The sequence below is a fragment of the Mesoplodon densirostris genome, chromosome 5, assembly GCF_025265405.1.
Source record: "Mesoplodon densirostris isolate mMesDen1 chromosome 5, mMesDen1 primary haplotype, whole genome shotgun sequence".
In the NCBI taxonomy this organism is placed as follows: domain Eukaryota; kingdom Metazoa; phylum Chordata; class Mammalia; order Artiodactyla; family Ziphiidae; genus Mesoplodon; species Mesoplodon densirostris.
Genome location: NC_082665.1, coordinates 146156836 through 146176300, shown reverse-complemented (window position 1 = coordinate 146176300; position 19465 = coordinate 146156836). Strand labels below are relative to the sequence as shown.

The 19465-nt window shown below is 40.9% G+C and overlaps 1 protein-coding gene across 1 annotated transcript in view; it reads left to right on the top strand.

Annotated features, from left to right (window-relative positions):
* The window catches only part of TRIM42 (tripartite motif containing 42), a 29987-nt gene extending 12371 nt beyond the window's left edge, over window positions 1-17616 (top strand). The window contains exons 4-5 of the mRNA XM_060098896.1: window positions 2006-2230; window positions 17530-17616. Coding sequence (XP_059954879.1) covers window positions 2006-2230; window positions 17530-17616 — 312 coding nt within the window. The remainder of the gene's footprint in view (window positions 1-2005; window positions 2231-17529) is intronic.
* Window positions 17617-19465: the final 1849 nt, after the last annotated feature.

Genomic DNA, 19465 nt, shown 5'->3' with positions numbered 1-19465 from the left:
AAAACAAGAAAATGAAAGCCAGACACTGACCAAGCCTTAATTTTCTATTTTCCTGAGACATTATAATCTATGTTTTGGCATTTATAATTGACCCCAAGAATGACCTTATGTTGCAAGGTAGAACATATAGAACATATCCTCCCATAGGCTGTCAGACACAGCAAAAGGATCTCTGCCCTTCACATAGCAGATGCCCGCACCCGAGCAGCTGAACCTACATTTCCAAGTGATCTTAGATCAGCAAAACCTGCAGTGTATGTGATATTATATCAGGGATGGCATTAGGTCTCATCTCATACAACTCACACCACTTGGGAGGTGGGCAGGATCTTGCTCTGCAGGGGAAGGACTGGTGATACCTGCTCTGTACTTGGGCTTGGAGAACAGTCACCCTATGCCACCTATAAATGGTCCCTTGATGAGCTCAAGAAAGGACCCTACACAGAAAAAATCCAGTCAAGTTATTGACTCTCAAGATAGGACACCTAAACCTACTGCCAAACAGTGGTATTTGATGTAAAAATATCATTGATCCTTATTTCAGGATCATGGGATGTAATTCACACAGGAATCATGGTGCTCAGTAATGCAGGAGACGAAATCTGTATTGGCATCTCTCTCAAGTGATGGTTGACTAACAGTGCTCTTTTGGCATGGGAAATAGTCTTTAAGTCAGCCTTATACTTGTCACTCTGTACCTTAAAAATCCTAAAGAGTTTTTTCATAAAAACTCAACTTTATTTCTAGAACTTGTTCCCAAGGAAGTGATTAAAAATTCAATGAAGATTCATGCCCCAAAGTGTTCAATGCATCATTATTTATTAGAGTGTAAAATTAGAAACAACCTAAATGTACAGCTATAGAAGGAGTAAATCACTTATAGGGCAGTTATTAAAATGGTGCTTTGCTGAATTTTTAATGATATAGGGACATATATAAAATGTAATAAGTGAAAGAAAGCAGGAATCAGAGCAATATAATCCAAATTATATATATATTTGTGTGCTTGTGTATATTCCAAAATTGGAAAGAAATATAATGAATTATTAACTGAATTGTGGGACTAAAAGAGATGTTTATTTTCTTTCTTTCCTTATAATTTTTCTATATTTTCCAGGTATGTATTTTAAATGAGTATGTTTTGATAATCAGAAAAGATAAGTTAATTTTTATTAACAAGTCATGTAAATGTACAATTTTAAAAGTGTAAATTCATTAAAAAATTATAAATTAATTATACAAATCCATACAAATTTTAAAATTTATATACTTATGAGTAATTATAAATTAACTTTATACACAATAACATTTAAATTTATTAAAATTTAAATAAAGCATGCAATATCTGTTTAAAAATGCAATTATTATAAAATATTTATATGCCAGGCACAATCTGCTAATTGACACTTGTTAATATACCTCTTCCCAAGAGTTGACATTTTATGCTTTGAGTGTGAACATATATTCTCCATGACTTGGATAAGTCACTTCACCTCTTTGGGACTCTACTTCCTAGTGTATGAAATAGAGAGTTGAAATAGATACACTGCTCAACTTTAGTAGTCTGTGGTTCCATTGGAATTGCCGAATGTAAGCCTTCTGAGCCTCCACTGTAAAATGGGATAATGAAATCTCCCTCCTAGGGAACTGTGAGGACTAAATGAGGCAGGCAATGTCTGACACAGAATCTGATGCATAATATGTGTTCAATAAATGGTAGCCACTTTGGTTAGTGGTGTCAGGAGGACAAGTTCACCTCCACATTGACAGGAACAGAAACCAGAAGAGCATTCTTCTGTTCTTGAAACGCATTGCAAACCTCATGTCAGGATTCATCACGAAGCCTTTCAGGACTGTTGCACAAGGTCTAATTCAAAGTCTTCAGCAGCTAGAGAGGATGAGTCCACTTAAACTCACTCCAGAGAGTCCACGACACAGATCTTCATGGGAAAGAAAGCTGAATGGCGTGTGTTAGTACCCGACTGACATGTTCATTTCTTCCCAGATTTACTGGACATGCCCAACAGAAGACGTGGACTCTTTTGAGATGGAATTCTACCAACTCATTAATTCCCCTCCGAACAATGTGCAGACAGAGCTCTGTGGACAAATTCGGGATATAATGCAGCAGTACCTGGAGCTGCACTACCTGACCCCCAACACCGAGTATCTGTTTAAAGTGAGAGCCATCAACGATAACGGTCCTGGGCAGTGGAGTGACATCTGCAAGGTACCATGCACTTTATTTCTCAGATAGATAGTCTTCATCCACTCTGGATGCAGCTCGGTTAGGATCGATTGTGAGGTCATGGAACCCACCACAGGACCTCCCCCTCTGCTCCCAGGAAACTCATTAACTCAAGGGCACAGAGAGGGCCCCTGGCCTCAACCAACGTTGCAAATGAGAATCGTCAGTTCATTTTGATTCAGAAAACATGTGTGCCAGGTATTGTGTTAGTATGTAGAGTGCCTAGGAAAATAAGATGTAATTCTTGCCTTCAAGGAGCTCAGGGTCTAGCAAACAAATAATTGTGGTGTGAGAAGGACAAAAAAAAGAGTTAAGTATTAGTGTCAGTGGTGAATCAAAGCAAGGAGGGGGTATCAGGTTTAAGCAATATAAATTAAACATAATTAATATAAATTTAATTATAAATTTAAGTTTATAATTATACACATGCAGGGAATAAATTCTTATTGTTAGTATGTCTCATGCAGTATTTAGGATATACATATAATACTAAAAAAATTTATTTGTTGTTTATCTGAAAGTTAAGGAATAGCCAGTGAGTAAGCCAGGATGGACTCCAAACAAAGGAAGGGACAAGATTATCCCTATCTTTTTTGTGAGGCAAGGTTGATTCTGTTTTATATCCCCAGGGGTAATACATTCATGGGTATAATTTTATTGATATTCAAAGGAGAAAGGGAAGAAAAATATCAAGACTGCCTAGAGCTATCTTACTGTACAGCCATGATGGTGTTCTTAGGAATCAGAGTAGATTAAGTCTTAATCAGAGATCCTTTAGAAGTAAAGAGAATAAATCCATTCATTTTGGCTATTGAAAAGCTGAGAGAGAAGGGAGTCTCATGAGACCACTTCCAGCCAGGACATACATCTGATACCCCAAAAAACTGGAAAGTCATCAGTTTCTCTCAATCTCTCAATCAGTATCTCTCTCTCTACTTCCTCCCTCTGTCTCTCCCACACCCCCTCCTTCCATCTCTGCTTCTCTCTAAAGCTGCACCATTTTCAGCTAGCCCATTGTTTCTCCTCCCCTAAATTCAGCTTGCATGTGGTTTTGGAGGTTCCTGGCCCATGCTCTGTGTGACCAACACAATCTGACTAGCTTCATTCCCTTGGGCTCTGGTCACATGTTTGCAGAAGAGAATCTGATTGGTTGCTACCTCTGGTGATAAAGGGAAGCAGGAGGTAAGGTGGGGCAGGATTATGCTCTTGGTCATTATACCAGAAGCAAGTCTCCTGGAGGGGGGCAGAGGGGGCTCTCTACTCCATCCCCACGCTCTGCTTCTGGAGCCCGGCACCCATGTGCATCCCCTCCCCCTCCACGGAGGTCAGACACTCACATGGGAAGGACGTGGGATGAGAAAGTTGCCTGGCTGCTCCTCCTGTTAGACCCCAGCCAGGTACCCTGTCCGTCAGTTGCCCCATAGACCAATTCTTGTTGATACTCTTCTCTCCAGAGCACGGAACACCCACAGGTGCTACCATGTTTGACAGCAGGTCCTTTTGACTATGGATTTTTCCTTCAATCTAATTCCATCTGCCTTCTCATTTTTTAAAAATTCTTCATGAAGGGCGCACTCAGTGCTGTTACCTTTTTTTTTTTTTTACATGTATCTTAAGTCATTTTTAGATGCTAGGGACAAGGACGGGGATGGAGAGACGGAAGTGTGTCAGCCTTTCTCAGGTAGATATTTTGTCATCCCTCATAAACTCTGAACCCCTTGAAAACAAAATTCACATCTAATTCATCTCTCCTTCTGCCACAATGTTTTACCAGCACTGTGCACATAGCTTAATGGTTCTTAATGGTTATTGAATTAATACATGAGTGAAAATGTGACTAAACAAATGAATCTATGAACGAACGTCTAAATAAATAAAATGAATAATTACAAAGTACCATAAGATGCCTGAGAGCTGTTAAGTGTTTTTTACCATCAATCAAGAAATAACAATCTCCCTGAAATTGTGTTTATGTGATGAATTTGCGATCCCTATAAGGGAAGGAAACTCATTCCAGTTTCTTTGCTTTTTAACACAATTTCTTAATGAGCAGGTTTTCTGGAAGCTTCATTCTCATCTGACTCACAGAGCTGCAATATAGATTTTTCCTTCAGAAGAAATTCCTCCTCCCTCTTTGTGATTATATTAGCATTCCACGGGAAGCTTGGCTTTCCTTCCCGTTTGTCATGATTTGCATAAGTAAAGGCTTCAATAGCAAATGAAAAGAAGATGGTGTGTTTGAATGACATTTATAAAGCTTCATAAAAGGAATGACTTTAGCTCCTTCCTATGAAACTGAAATATTTTTCCTTCAGCATCAGTTCTAAGTGGGTATTCCTGAAAGGTTTCATTTAAAATGCTGTAACAAGGCAGCAGAATCATTTCTTATCCAAAATGCAATATTTCCACCATACATCCTTTTGTAAAGGAAGTGAAATAACACCTTTTATATTTGATTTTCATAGTCTGTGGCTTGATTTTTTTAAGGGATTTTATATGTAGTCTAATAGACAAAGCATGAAAATTAACCTTAATGCTTTTTAAAGGTTTCATTTATTGAAGGCTGACTCTATGTCAGACACTGTATATTCATTATCACTGATCATCCCAACCGCTCGGAAGGCAGGGAGTTATTGCCTCCATTTTAGAGATGAGGAAACCGAGGCTCAGAGAGGAAAAGAGTCTGGCCTCGTGTAACTCGAAGGAGTTGAGTGGGAACCTAGGTCTCATCCAAGGCAGGAGCTCTTCGTCCCCTGTACCATAATCAGATAATCAGATGTAGCAAAGTCTAGGCAGAGTGGGCTCAGCCTTAGGGACCTGGCACCACACTCTGGGAGAGTGTTGGCAGAGCAACAGCCATGAGAGCGGCACTTTTATTTTTCTTGCGAGGCAAGATCATGCATTGGGAAGATCTTTGGACTTGGGCGGGTGTACCTGGGTCCAAGCCCCCAGTCTGCTAGGTGGCAAGCTCAGTGAGGACAGGCATCGCGTTGGCCTTCCTCACCTCTCTTGGCTCCCAGTCCCCAGCTGAGAGCTTCTAACGCTCCAGCACCTTGTTGATATTTTCTGAAGGAATGGAGATGTGTTTTTAGGCAAATCACATACCCTGTGACCTCAGTTCCTCCTCCTGCTTTTCATCTAAACCTCAGATCTAACCCCTGTACCTGATGACCACGCTCCCCATTTTTGAAAACAGCCTCCTCACCTTGATGTCCCCCTCTGACTGCAAATCTCTGCTAACTTCCAGGAAGTCTTCCTATGAAATATCTAACTTTCCACATGCGCACTGGTTTCCTGTTGCTGCTGTAATAAACTAGTAGCTTACAATACAATTTTACCTATTAACTTACAATTCCAGAGATCAGAAATCTAAGGTGTGAGTAGGGCTGTGTGCTTTCCGGAGGCTCTAGGGGAAAGTTCATTTCCTTGCCTCTTCCAGCTTCATGCAGCTGCCCACATTCCTTGGCTTATGGCCTCTTCTTCCATATCCAAAGCCAATAACGTTAGGCTGAGTCCTTCTCACACCATCATCTCTCTGGTTCAATTCTGCCTCCTCTTCGACTTTGAAGGACTCTTGGGATCATATTGGATCCACCTGATGATTCAGGATAATCTCCCTATCTTCAAGCCAGCTGACTAGCAACCTTCATCCCCCTTTGCCATGTAACATAAAATGTTCACCGGTTCCTGGGATTAGGACATGGACTTGGGGGGCCATTATTCTGCCTACCACAATCTGATGTAAACCAGATGTCCCAGGTTACATCAGACTTGGCGGTAAATATTCAGGCCCCAGAATAGTCACAAACTGGTACTGTTCTGGGTCTTTCCCTATAGCTCTTCAGGAAAGGCACCCACCCTTCCCCCCACCCATCCTCTCAAATTCCTTCTCAGTCTATACTGGGTCCCACCCCCACAATAGTGCCTCACTTGTGCTCAGGAAGTGGTCCTGCCCGATAAACTGAGCATCTGCAGTACCGCTTCCTACCTGCTCAGGCTGCACTCAGGCTGGAACTCCAGCCACAGAGCAGGGCTGCTTGGCCTTCCTGGGCATCTTACCCTGGTTTCATGAAATCCCCCTCTGGTTTTTCTTCTGTCCTTACTGCAGACACTCTGCCTTAGGCTGAGACACACATCTTCAGGGGTTGGGGTTAGAGGAACTTGAGTGAGCAACACTACTCCATATTTGGAATAACTACCCCAAAACTACCCGCTCACCTACCCACATACTCACCGTGACTCCATGCCCTGAAACGAAATCAAAGTGGTTTGCATTCATCTCCTTAGAATTCATTCTTTTCCGAAGGCCTCTTGATCGTTCACGTAAATAGAACCCTATTGGTCCCTCCCTACTTGCCCTGCCAATAGGTTAGAACCCTGGAATGAGTCTAATTTAGGCTCAAGCTGGACCTATCATCTTTAACCTCATACACAGAAGGTTGACTTAGTCAGACACCTCAATTCATGGTCCTTTACCAGCACTGGTTCATGCAAGGCCCTTTTCTTGTTTATGTATTTGTTTCCCTCTGTGATCCCCCCTAGATATCCATTCTAATATGTTTTATGTGCATCTTGTTGCTTTTATGTGTTCTTACATGGCGTGTATTGTTTTGAATGTGTTATTAATTGGCACAAATACTAGTACTGTTACATCACTTACTGCGTCTTACCGTTTTCCCCTGAACACTGTGTTTTTAATGATCCCTCCGTGTCGCTGGGCATATTTAGTCCCTAACTCCTAATGCTGCCGCATCTTTTACAGTGTGCGTTTGTTCACCACGTTTTACCTGTCTATTCAGCCAGGCTGGACACCCAGGTGACCTCGGATAATGCTGCAGTAAACAGCCTCATTCATGACATTTTGTGGGTGGGATAGGGACGTGGGACTTTCTCTGGGACATTGTATTAGTTTGCTAGGGTTGCCACATCAAAATGCTACAGACACAGTGGCTTGAACAACAGAAATGTATTTTCTCACAGTTCTGGAGGCCAGGAGTCTAAGGTCAAGGTTTTGGTGGGTCTGCTTTCTTCTGAGGCTCCTCCCCTTGGCTTGCAGACATCTGCCTTCTCCCTGTGCCCTCACAGGGCCCTTTCTTGTGTGAGTGCACCTCTGGGGTGTCTCTGTGTGTCCAAACTTCCTCCTCTTATAAGGACAACAGTCAGATTGGATTAGGACCCTCCATAATGACTTCATTTTAACTTAATCACCTCTTGAAAGGCCCTATCTCTAAATAAGTCACATTCTGAAGTACTAGGAATAGGACTTCAACACATGAATTTTGGGAGGATACAATTCAGCCCTTATCAGACATACACCATGAGTGAAATTGCTGGGGGGTAGAGTGTGTGTGTACTTGATTGGACTGCACGCATGTACACTTCCATAAGGAATGAATGAGGACCCCATATCTTAAGCCCCACCTACATTTCACATGATCCAGCTAGCCGGGAGGGAGTCCAGGAAAAAGTCTGGAGCTGCCGAAGAGGCAAGAGACTTTTTCTTGCCTCTGTTTCCTGGTGCACGAGGAGAGGGGATTAAGTGCGCCGCTTAAAGGAGCTCCAGAGACAGACGCGAGCCGCAGCTAAAGGCGTGGACCCCAGAGACGGGCATGAGACACTAAGGCTGCTGCTGCCGCCACCAAGAAGCCTGTGTGCGAGCACAGGTCACTCTCCACACCCTTCCTCCCGGGAGCCTGTGCAGCCCGCCACTGCCAGGGTCCCGGGATCCAAGAACGGCTTCCCCGGGAGAACACACGGCACGCCTCAGGCTGCTGCAACGTCATGCCGGCCTCTGTCGCCGCAGGCTCGCCCCGCATCTGCACCCCTCCCTCCCCCCGGCCTGAGTGAGCAAGAACCCCCAAATCAGTGGCTCCTTTAACCCCGTCCTGTCTGAGGGAAGAAAAGACGCCCTCAGGCGACCTACACGTAGAGGCGGGTCCAAATCCAAAGCTGAACCCCGAGATCCATGTGAACAAAGAAGAGAAGGGAAATCTCCAGCAGCCTCAGGAGCAGCGGACTAAATCTCCACAATCAACTTGATGTACCTGCATCTGTGGAATACCTGAAGAGACAACAAATCATCCCAAATTGAGGACGTGGACTTTGGGACCAATGATATTTTTTTTTCCCTTTTTCTCTTTTTGTGAGTGTTTATGTGTATGCTTCTGTGTGTGATTTTGTCTGTATAGCTTTGCTTTTACCATTGGTCCTAGGGTTCTTTCTGGCCATTTTTTGTTGTTTATTTGGTTTTTGGTTTTTTTTTTTTTTTTAGTATAGTTTTTACCACTTGTTCTCATTGGTGGATTTGTGTTTTGGTTTGGTTGCTCTCTTCTTTCTTTCTTTTTTTTATTATTTTAAAAAAGTTTTTAATAACTATTTTTAATTGAATATCTTTATTTTATTTTATATTCATTTTTCTTTCTTTCTTTCTTTCTTTCTTTCTTCTCTCCCTTTTATTCTGAGCCATGTGGATGACAGGCTCTTGGTGCTCCAGCCAGGTGTCAGGGCTGTGCCTCTGAGGTGGGAGAGCCAAGTTCAGGACATTGGTCCACCAGACACCTCCCAGCTCCACTTAATATCAAACAGCAATAATCTCCCAAATATCTCCATCTCAACGCCAAGACCCAGCTCCACTCAACGACCAGCAAGCTCCAGTGTGGGACACCCTATGCCAAACAACTAGCAAGACAGGAACACAATCCACCCAATAGCAGAGAGGCTGCTTAAAATCATAATAAGCCCACAAACACCAAGACACACCACCAGACGTGGACCTGCCCATCAGAAAGACAAGATCCAGCCTCATCCACCAGAACACAGGCACCAGTCCCCTCCACCAGGAAGGCTACACAACCCACTCAACCAACCTTAGCCACTGGGGGCAGACACTAAAAACAACGGGAACTACGAACCTGCAGCCTGCAAAAGGGAGACCCCAAACACCATAAGTTCAGCAAAATGAGAAGACAGAAAAACACACAGCAGATGAAGGAGCAAGGTAAAAACCCACCAGACCTAACAAATGAAGAGGAAATAGGCAGTCTACCTGAAACAGAATTCAGAATAATGATAGTAAAGATGATCCCAAATCTTGGAAATAGAATGGAGAAAATATAAGAAACGTTCAACAAGTACCTAGAAGAACTAAAGAGCAAACAAACAGTGATGAACAACACAATAAATGAAATTAAAAATTCTCTAGAAGGGATCAATAGCATAATAACTGAGGCAGAAGTATGGATAAGTGACCTGGAAGATAAAATAGTGGAAATAACTACTGCAGAGCACAATAAAGAAAAAAAAATGAAAAGAATTGAGGACAGTCTCCGAAACATCTGGGACAACATTAAACGCACCAACATTCGAATTATAGGGGTTCCAGAAGAAGAAGAGAAAAAGAAAGGGACTGAGGAAACATTTGAAGAGATTATAGCTGAAAACTTCCCTAATATGGGAAAGGAAATAGCTAATCAAGTCCAGGAAGTACAGAGAGTCCCATACAGGATAAATCAAAGGAGAAACATGCCAAGACACATATTAATCAAACTATCAAAAATTAAATACAAAGAAAAAATATTAAAAGCAGCAAGGGAAAAACAACAAATAACATACAAGGGAATCCCCATACAGTTAACAGCTGATCTTTCAGCAGAAACTCTGCAAGCCAAAAGGGAGTGGCAGGACATATTTAACTTGATGAAGGAGAAAAACCTACAACCAAGATTACTCTACCCAGCAAGGATATCATTCAGATTTAACAGAGAAATTAAAACCTTTACAGGCAAGCAAAAGTGAAGAGAATTCATCACCACCAAATCACCTTTACAGTAAATGCTAAAGGAACTTCTCTAGGCAGGAAACACAAGAGAAGGAAAAGACCTACAATAACAAACCCAAAACAATTAAGGAAATGGGAATAGGAGCATACATATCAATAACTACCTTAAATGTAAATGGATTAAATGCTCCAACCAAAAGACATAGACTGCCTGAATGCATACAAAAACGAGACCTGTATATATGCTGTCTACAAGAGACCCACTTCAGACCTAGGGACACATACAGACTGAAAGTGAGGGGATGGAAAAAGATATTCCATGAAAATGGAAACCAAAAGAAAGCTGGAGTAGCAATTCTCATATCAGAAGAGACAAAGAAGAACACTACATAATGATCAAGGGATCGATCCAAGAAGAAGATATAACAATTGTAAATATTTATGCACCCAACATAGGAGCACCTCAATACATAAGGCAAATACTAACAGCCATAAAATGGGAGATCGACAGTAACACAATCATAGTAGGGGACTTTAACACTACACTTTCACCAATGGACAGATCATCCAAAGTGAAAATAAATAAGGAAACACAAACTTTAAATGATACAATAAACAAGATGGACTTAATTGATATTTATAGGACATTCCATCCAAAAACAACAGAATACACTTTCTTCAATATACTCATGGAACATTCTCCAGGATAGATCGTATCTTGGATCACAAATCAAGCCCTGGTAAATTTAAGAAAATTGAAATCATATCAAGTATCTTTTCCGATCACAACGCTATGACGCTAGATATCAATTACAGGAAAAATTCTATAAAAAATACAAACACATGGAGGCTAAACAATGCACTACTTAAAAACCAAGAGATCACTGAAGAAATCAAAGAGGAAATCAAAAAATACCTAGAAACAAATGACAATGAAAACATGATGACCCAAAACCTATGGGATGCAGCAAAAGCAGTTCTATCAGGGAAGTTTATAGCAATACAATCCTACCTTAAGAAACAAGAAACATCTCAAAAAAACAACCTAACCTTACAGCTAAAGCAATTCGAGAAAGAAGAACAAAAAAACTGCCAAAGTTAGCAGAAGGAAAGAAATCTAAAGATCAGATCAGAAATAAATGAAAAAGAAATGAAGGAAATGATAGCAAAGATCAATAAAACTAAAATCTGGTTCTTTAAGAAGGTAAACAAAATTGACAAAGCATTAGCCAGACTCATCAAGGAAAAAAGGGAGAAGACTCAAATCAATAGAATTAGAAGTAACAACTGACACTGCAGAAATACAAAGGATCATGAGAGATTACTACAAGCAACTATACGCCAATAAAATGAACACACTGGAAGAAATGGACAAATTCTTAGGAATGCACAACTCTCTGAGACTGAACCAGGAAGAAATAGAAAATATGAACAGACCAATCACAAGCACTGACATTGAAACTGTAATTTAAAATCTTCCAAGAAACAAAAGCCAAGGACCAGGGCTTCCCTGGTGGCGCAGTGGGTGAGAGTCTGCCTGCCGATGCAGGGGACACCGGTTCGTGCCCTGGTCCGGGAAGATCCCACATGCTACGGAGCGGCTGGGCCCGTGAGCCATGGCCGCTGAGCCTGCGCGTCTGGAGCCTGTGCTCCACAGCGGGAGAGGCCACAACGGTGAGAGGCCCGCATACCGCAAAAAAAAAAAAAAAAAAAGCCAAGGACAAAATGGCTTCACAGCGAATTCTATCAAACATTTAGAGAAGAGTTAACACCTATCTTTCTCAAACTCTTTCAAAATATAGTAGAGAGAGGAACACTCCCAAACTCATTCGATGAGGCCACCATCACCCTGATACAAAACCAGACAAAGATGTCACAAAGAAAGAAAATTACAGGCCAATAACACTGATGAACATAGATGCAAAAATCCTCAACAAAATACTAGCAAACAGAATCCAACAACACATTAAAAGGATCATACACCATGATCAAGTGGGGTTTATCCCAGGAATGCAAGGATTCTTCAGTATACTCAAGTCAATCAATGTGATACACCATATTAACAAATTGAAGGAGAAAAACCATACGATCATCTCAATAGATGCAAAGAAAGCTTTTGACAAAATTCAAAACCCATTTATGATAAAAACCCTCCAGAAAGTAGGCAAAGAGGGAACTTACCTCAACATAATAAAGACCATATATGACAAACCCACAGCCAACATCGTCCTCAATGGTGAAAAACTGAAACCATTTCCACAAGGATCAGGAACAAGACAAGGTTGCCCACTCTCACCACTGTTATTCAACATAGTTTTGGAAGTTTTACCCACAGCAGTCAGAGAAGAAAAAGAAATAAAGGGAATCCAAATCAGAAAAGAAGAAGTAAAGCTGCCACTGTTTGTAGATGACATGATACTATACATGGAGAATCCGAAAGATGCTACCAGAACACTACTAGAGCTAATTTATGAATTTGTTAAAGTTGCAGGATACAAAATTAATGCACAAAAATCTTGGGCATTCCAATACACTAATGATGAAAAATCTGAAAGTGAAATCAAGAAAACACTCCCATTTATCATTGCAACAAAAAGAATAAAATATCTAGGAATAAACCTACCGAAGGAGACAAAAGACCTGTATGCAGAAAATTATAAGACACTGATGAAAGAAATTAAAGATGATACAAATAGATGGAGAGATGTACCATGTTCCTGGCTTGGAAGGATCAACATTGTGAAAATGACTATACTACCCAAAGCAATCTACAGATTCAGTGCAATCCCTATCAAACTACCACTGGCATTTTTCACAGAACTAGAGCAAAAAGTCTGACAATTTGTATGGAAACACAAAAGACCGCAAATAGCCAAAGCAATCTTGAGAAAGAAAAACGGAGCTGGAGGAATCAGGTTCCCTGACTTCAGATTATACTATAAAGCTACAGTAATCAAGACAGTATGGTACTGGCACAAAAACAGAAATACAGATCAATGGAACAGGATAGAAAGCCCAGAGATAAACCCACACACATATGGACGCCTTATCTTTGATAAAGGAGGCAAGAATATACAATGGAGAAAAGACAGTCTCTTCAATAAGTTGTGCTGGGAAAACTGGACAGCTACATGTAAAAGAATGAAATTAGAACACTCCCTAACACCATACACAAAAATAAAGTCAAAGTGGATTAAAGACCTAAATGTAAGGGCAAACACTATAAAACTCTTAGAGGAAAACATAGGCAGAACACTCTATGACATAAAGCACAGCAAGATCCTTTTTGACCCATCTCCTAGAGAAATGGAAGTAAAAACAAAAATAAACAAAATGGGACCTACTGAAACTTAAAAGCTTTTGCACAGCAAAGGAAACCATAAACAAGATGAAAAGACAACCCTCAGAATGGAAGAAAATATTTGCAAATGAAGCAACTGACAAAGGATTAATCTCCAAATTTTACAAGCAGCTCATGCAGCTAAATATCAAAAAAAACAAACAGCCCAATCCAAAAATAAGCAGAAGGCCTAAATAGACATTTCCCCAAAGAAGATATACAGATTGCCAAGAAACACATGAAAGAATGCTCAACATCATTAATCATTAGAGAAATGCAAATCAAAACTACAATGAGATATCATCTCACACCAGTCAGAATGGCCATCGTCAAAAAATCTACAAACAATAAATGCTGGAGAGGGTGTGGAGAAAAGGGAACCCTCTTACACTGTTGGTGGGAATGTAAATTGATACAGCCACTATGGAGAACAGTATGGAGGTTCCTTAAAAAAACTACACATAGAACTACCATACGACACAGCAATCCCACTACTGGGCATATACCCTGAGAAAAACATAATTCAAAAAGAGTCATGTACCAAAATGTTCATTGCAGCTCTATTTACAATAGCCAAGACATGGAAGCAACCTAAGTGTCCATCAACAGGTGAATGGATAAAGATTTGGCACATATATACAATGGAATATTTCTCAACCATAAAAAGACATGAAATTGAGTTATTTGTACTGAGGTGGATGGGCATAGAGTCTGTCATACAGAGTGAAGTAAGTCAGGAAGAGAAAAACAAATACCGTATGCTAACACATATATATGGAATCTAAAAAAAAGAAAGAAAAAGAAAATGGTCATGAAGAACCTAGGGGCAAGATGGGAATAAAGACGCAGACCTACTAGAGAATGGACTTGAGAACATGGGAAGAGGGAAGGGTAAGCTGGAACAAAGTGAGAGAGTGGCATGGACATATATACACTACCACATGTAAATTAACTAGTGGGAAGAAGCCACATAACACAGGGAGATCAGCTCGGTGCTTTGTGACCACCTAGATGGGTGGAATAGGGAGGGTGGGAGGGAGGGAGACACAGGAGAGAAGAGATATGGGGATATGTGTATATGTATAACTGATTCACTTTGTTATAAAGCAGAAACTAACACACCATTGTAAAGCAATTATACTCCAATAAAAATGTTAAAAAAATAAATAAGAAGAAAAATCCCTAAAATGGCTTACATCACGAAAGTAATCTTCCACATATTCTTTTATTAACTTTAGTTTCGTCTTTCAAATTTAGGACTTTAATCCATCCATAGTTCTCCTTTGCATGTAGTACTACGTAGAGATGTACTTTTTTGGCCATCTAGTGGGCCAGTTTTCCCAATACCATCTACCTAGCAATGTCCTCTCCATAAGAATACAATAAAGGTTCCACTTTAATCTTGTATTAAATTGCCATATATTTAGAGGTGTGTCTCTGAGCTCTCTATTGTATTCCATTGGTCAATTTGTCTGTTCTTATATTAATACCACACTAGTTTTATTGTTGTTTAACCTCAGCTTTATGCTACATCTAAATGAACTGCTAAGGTAAACCTGCCTGTTACCCTTCCTTCTTTTTCAAGGTTTATATGGCTAATTATAGAAGTGGATTCCTTCATATGAATTTTGTAAAAATTTTCAAGTAAATTGAATTCCTTTAAAAAATCCAGATAGAATTGATTGGGAAGGCACTGGGTCTCTAATTTGGACACAATGTTTTTGTAATATGTTTGATTTTTATTCAAATCATCTTCTATATGCTCTACTAGGGCTTTTAAACTCTTCCCATAGAGGTACTATATATTCCTGGTTAAACCAGATATTTTACAGACTTAGTTGATATTATTAATGTTATTTTTATATCTGATTATACTTTCTAATGTACTGCTGGTTTAGAATAAAAACTACTGTGTTTGTAGGATAATCTTGATTCTAGCAATATCAATAATATCTCATTATTCTGAGAGTCTCTCTGTTGATTCTGCTTGTTTTTCCAGGCGTATGATCCTATCGTCTATAAATAATGATAGTTTTATCTCTTTCCTTGAACCTCTATTTCTTTTTGTCTCCTTATAGCTTTGGCCAGCACTATTGGTCCTACAGAAAATGGTGGCTGTGAGAGTTAATATCCTTGTCTTATTCCTGACCTTAATGTTTCTCCATTGAGCTATGATGATTTTTGATTTAGTTTTTTTAACAGTGTTCTGACTTTTTATTTTTTATAAAAGCTTTATTAAAATATAATTAACATACTAAGAAATTCACTCTTTTGAAGTGTATAATTCAGTGGTAATTTTTTACATATAAACCTTATTAAGTTAAGGAAAATTCTTTCTACTTCTAAATTTCTGAGAGCTCGTGCAACTTTGTGAATTTTTTGTATTATTTAAGATAATCATATGATTTTTCTCCTTTAGGCATTAATGAAATTAATTACACTGATTTTTCTGATGTTAAACTCTAGTTGCATTCATGGACTAAACCCTATGTGATCACGATGTATTATTTTTTAATATACTTGGTTTTAGTTAGCTCATATTTTGTTTTGCAGTACTGCATCTCTCATCATTCGTGAAGCAGACCTATAATATTTTGCTTATATTTCTTTTGTCTGGTTCTGGAATCAATATTTTACTAGCTTGAAAAATGAACTAGGAAACTATTGCTCTTTTTCTATTTTCTAGAACAACGCTTTCTTAAAAGTTTGGTAGAATTCATTTGGAAAACCATCTGAGCCTTTTGGGCAGGGGAGGGAAGGTCAACTATCATTTCAATTTCTTTAGTATCTCAACTTCTGTTCTCTGTTTCTTCTGTCCTGTTTCATCTGATCCTCTGATTCACAGACACACCTCATTCCCCACTGCCCCATTCACGTGTCACACTCAAGTCTTTATCTCTGGAGATCCTGACTATACTTTAAGGCAGAACTTAAATTCCCTATTTTTATGAGTCAATTCCCAACCCACCATAACACTGTTATTCCTTCCTCATTGCCCCCTGATAGCTCTGTGTGTATATCTTACACATTTATACCACCCTTATCAGAATTATCTCTATGTGTTATGTCCATTTTTATCCAGCAATGAAAAATCTAACATCATAGGTATAACATAATCTTTATCTTGCATGAAGCCCTGTTCTCTCTAAAACTAAATGTAAATTTTATAAAACTAGAGAGCATAATAATAATGGTGTCTATTTTTTGCCCTTTCCCTTTGAATACAAACATAAAAGCCTTTGTACATACTTTGTACTTTGTACAAACATTGCTCTTCCTCATCCAAACTGCACCCCTAACCCCATCTGCCCCATGAATCCTGATTGATCCTGTGGGCTGTCTCTCATACCTGGATCTTGACCTCACTCCCTAAATGCCTTCTCAGTAAATGTGTATTAGGAAGGAATAGGAATGCTGCCAGACCAGAGTTGTGGAGAAGTCTACCACCTTCAAGGTAAGAAGGCATGGAGCCCCACATCTAAGCTGAGTTGGCGAGACTTCTAGGAGGGTTCTGCTACCCAATGTAAGCTGCCTTTTCTAGGGAGCATTGACTATTCACTGTGATCAGAGATGGTATGATGCTGCAAAGAGAAACAGTTGGCAGATGTACAAATAATGGTTCTATTCACCTTCCATTCACTTTTCTAAGAAACTGCTCTGTACCATAACCACTGCTGGGATTACAGCGAGGAAAGACTATCATTGCCTCCACATCCCATTTAAGGTGCTCACAGGCTGGTAAGAAAATTAATGAAACACACTCACTGAAATGTACAAATGATAAGAGCTGTGACAGAAGCAATTTCTAGGGACTAGGGGAGGATCCTGGGGGCTAATCTCTGGTGAAGCCCACCTGGGGTCACAACCACAACACAATAATCAGCAGTCAGTCCTTGAACTGCCTTAAAGAAGTGGGACCTTGTCTGCGAAATCCCAACCCCACCACATATTAGCTGTGGGACTTCAGGAAAGCCACCTGGTTCTTCTGAGCCTTAGCTTTTGCATTGGTAAAATGGGTTCAGTAGCACCGGCCTCATGTGGTTGTCGACATGAGGAGCTAATGCTGTGATGTGTGTAGCGCCTGGCCCGCAGCCGGGGGCCGGGCTCCTGGGAGCTGCTGTTTCCCTTGTGGCTGGTGCCATGGCTCTCTGCTTCTGATTGCAGGTGGTAACATCGGATGAGCGTGAGAAGAACCAAGCTAAGTGGGGCCTGCTGAAGAGTATCCAGACTGCCCTCCAGAAACGCTTCTGAGTGCCCCCGCAGAGCAGGCAGCAACCTCAGAGACATACCGCAAAATAGACATATATAGACACACACACATGTGTATATGTATTTTTCTCACCACATTCTTCAATGAGGTTGTAGACGATGTTCCCGGGACATCTGAGCCATTTCAGCAGAAGTCTACTAAGAGCTAATAAAAGGAAATGCCTGATGTCATGGCTTGCTGCTTGCTCATTAAATAGAAACTAAGATACAAAAGTCAGCAAGTGGCTACATTTCCATGAGCTCAGACCTAATCCTAGGCTCAGAATTCTGCGGTGTTTTGTATGAGGCAACGTTGGTTGAAAAAAATTTAAAAGGCACTCTCTTTGAAGTCAGGCTCCCTGGGTATGCATGTTGACCCTGGTCTAACTAGCTCTCGGTGTTTGGGCAAGTCACTGATTGACGGGGAGCTCATTCCCTCACTATGCAGTCTATTTTACTATGAAAAGGCCAACATTGTTAGAATGTGCTTCCTAGTTATTGAGCCTGAACTTGCCTTCCCATAGCTCTGAGGTCTGCCCCAGAGCCATAAGAATAAGAGTCCTCCCCCTTCTCCTCATTCCTTCTTATCCCCAAGCAAAGGAAGAGCAGTAGAATGCCTGGTGGGAGGCACCCCTCTATGGTTCTTTGAAGCATGGCAGGAAAGAATGGCAGAGTCCTGTGTCGGCTCCAGCCTCACTGAAATTGGCCAGGCCCTTCAGACAATGTGAAGTACCCAAGCTTGACAAGGACCCATCTGCCTGGAACGACCCACTCCTGAACCCCACCCCACTGCTGCCTAGAAAATACCACCAGTCTTTCAAGACCCAGCTCAACCACTTCTGTGAAGCCTTTGCTGATTCTCCAGGTGGTCTAAGTGGGGATGATACCTCCTTCCTCTCCTGGGTTCTCACTAAACCCCGAGCCATCCTCCCCCACCCCATCCCCCACAGAGACATCTCTTCCAGCCCATGATGCTCAGGAGCTCTCATTGGTCCCCAGTCTTTAGGACAGAGATGGCATCTCATTCATTCTGTCCCAGTGGCTGGCTCAGTGAAACTCACATTGCACATGAATGCCAGGGACAGAGGAACTATGGCTGGAAGGCAGGCACACAGAGTCACGCTCCTGTGAACCCACCCCTGACATGTCAGTTTGCACCATGAGGGTCTACACACAGAAGTGGGTGTGGGCATGGGAAGGGACCGGTGGTCAGTGGTCTCCATCTCCTCTAATCCCATCCTTTTCATGAGCTGTCCCGTGGCAGGTGTGGCCAGCTCATCTGGCTTCACCTGGAGGACCATGGCTTTGCAACCCATTATTTTGCCCAGAGGCTCAGCATCAGAGCCAGAAAAGCCCCTTTCCCTGTGAAAGATCCCTAGTGATGATCTTCTAATAATGTGAGATGAAGCCAAGCAGATTCCTGCCCCCCCCCAACAGCATTACAAGAAGGAATACCGGAGGGAGTTTTGTTATGCTCCTATTACTATAAATGATGGCTTGAATCCACCATCAGATTTGGTATTACCATATAATCATTTCTGTAAGAGCCTTCAAGATCATCATTAGCATGGGGAGCAAATTAAATGACATGCCAGCAGGGATTTTACTACTGATAAACTAAAAGGAAATTAAACTAAAAAAAAAAAGAATGATATGAATTTTGCATTACAATGATCACACCTACTCACAGAGCCAAGTAGGATGGTCAGAATCAGATAAGCACCAGCATCCTGATCTTGCCTCTCTAGAGAATGTGTAAACTTGCATTCAGCAACCAAGAAGTTAGTGGGATTCTCTGAGAGGCCCATTTAAGCAGTAGCTGAGCTGTTCTTCCAAACACAAGATGAAATTT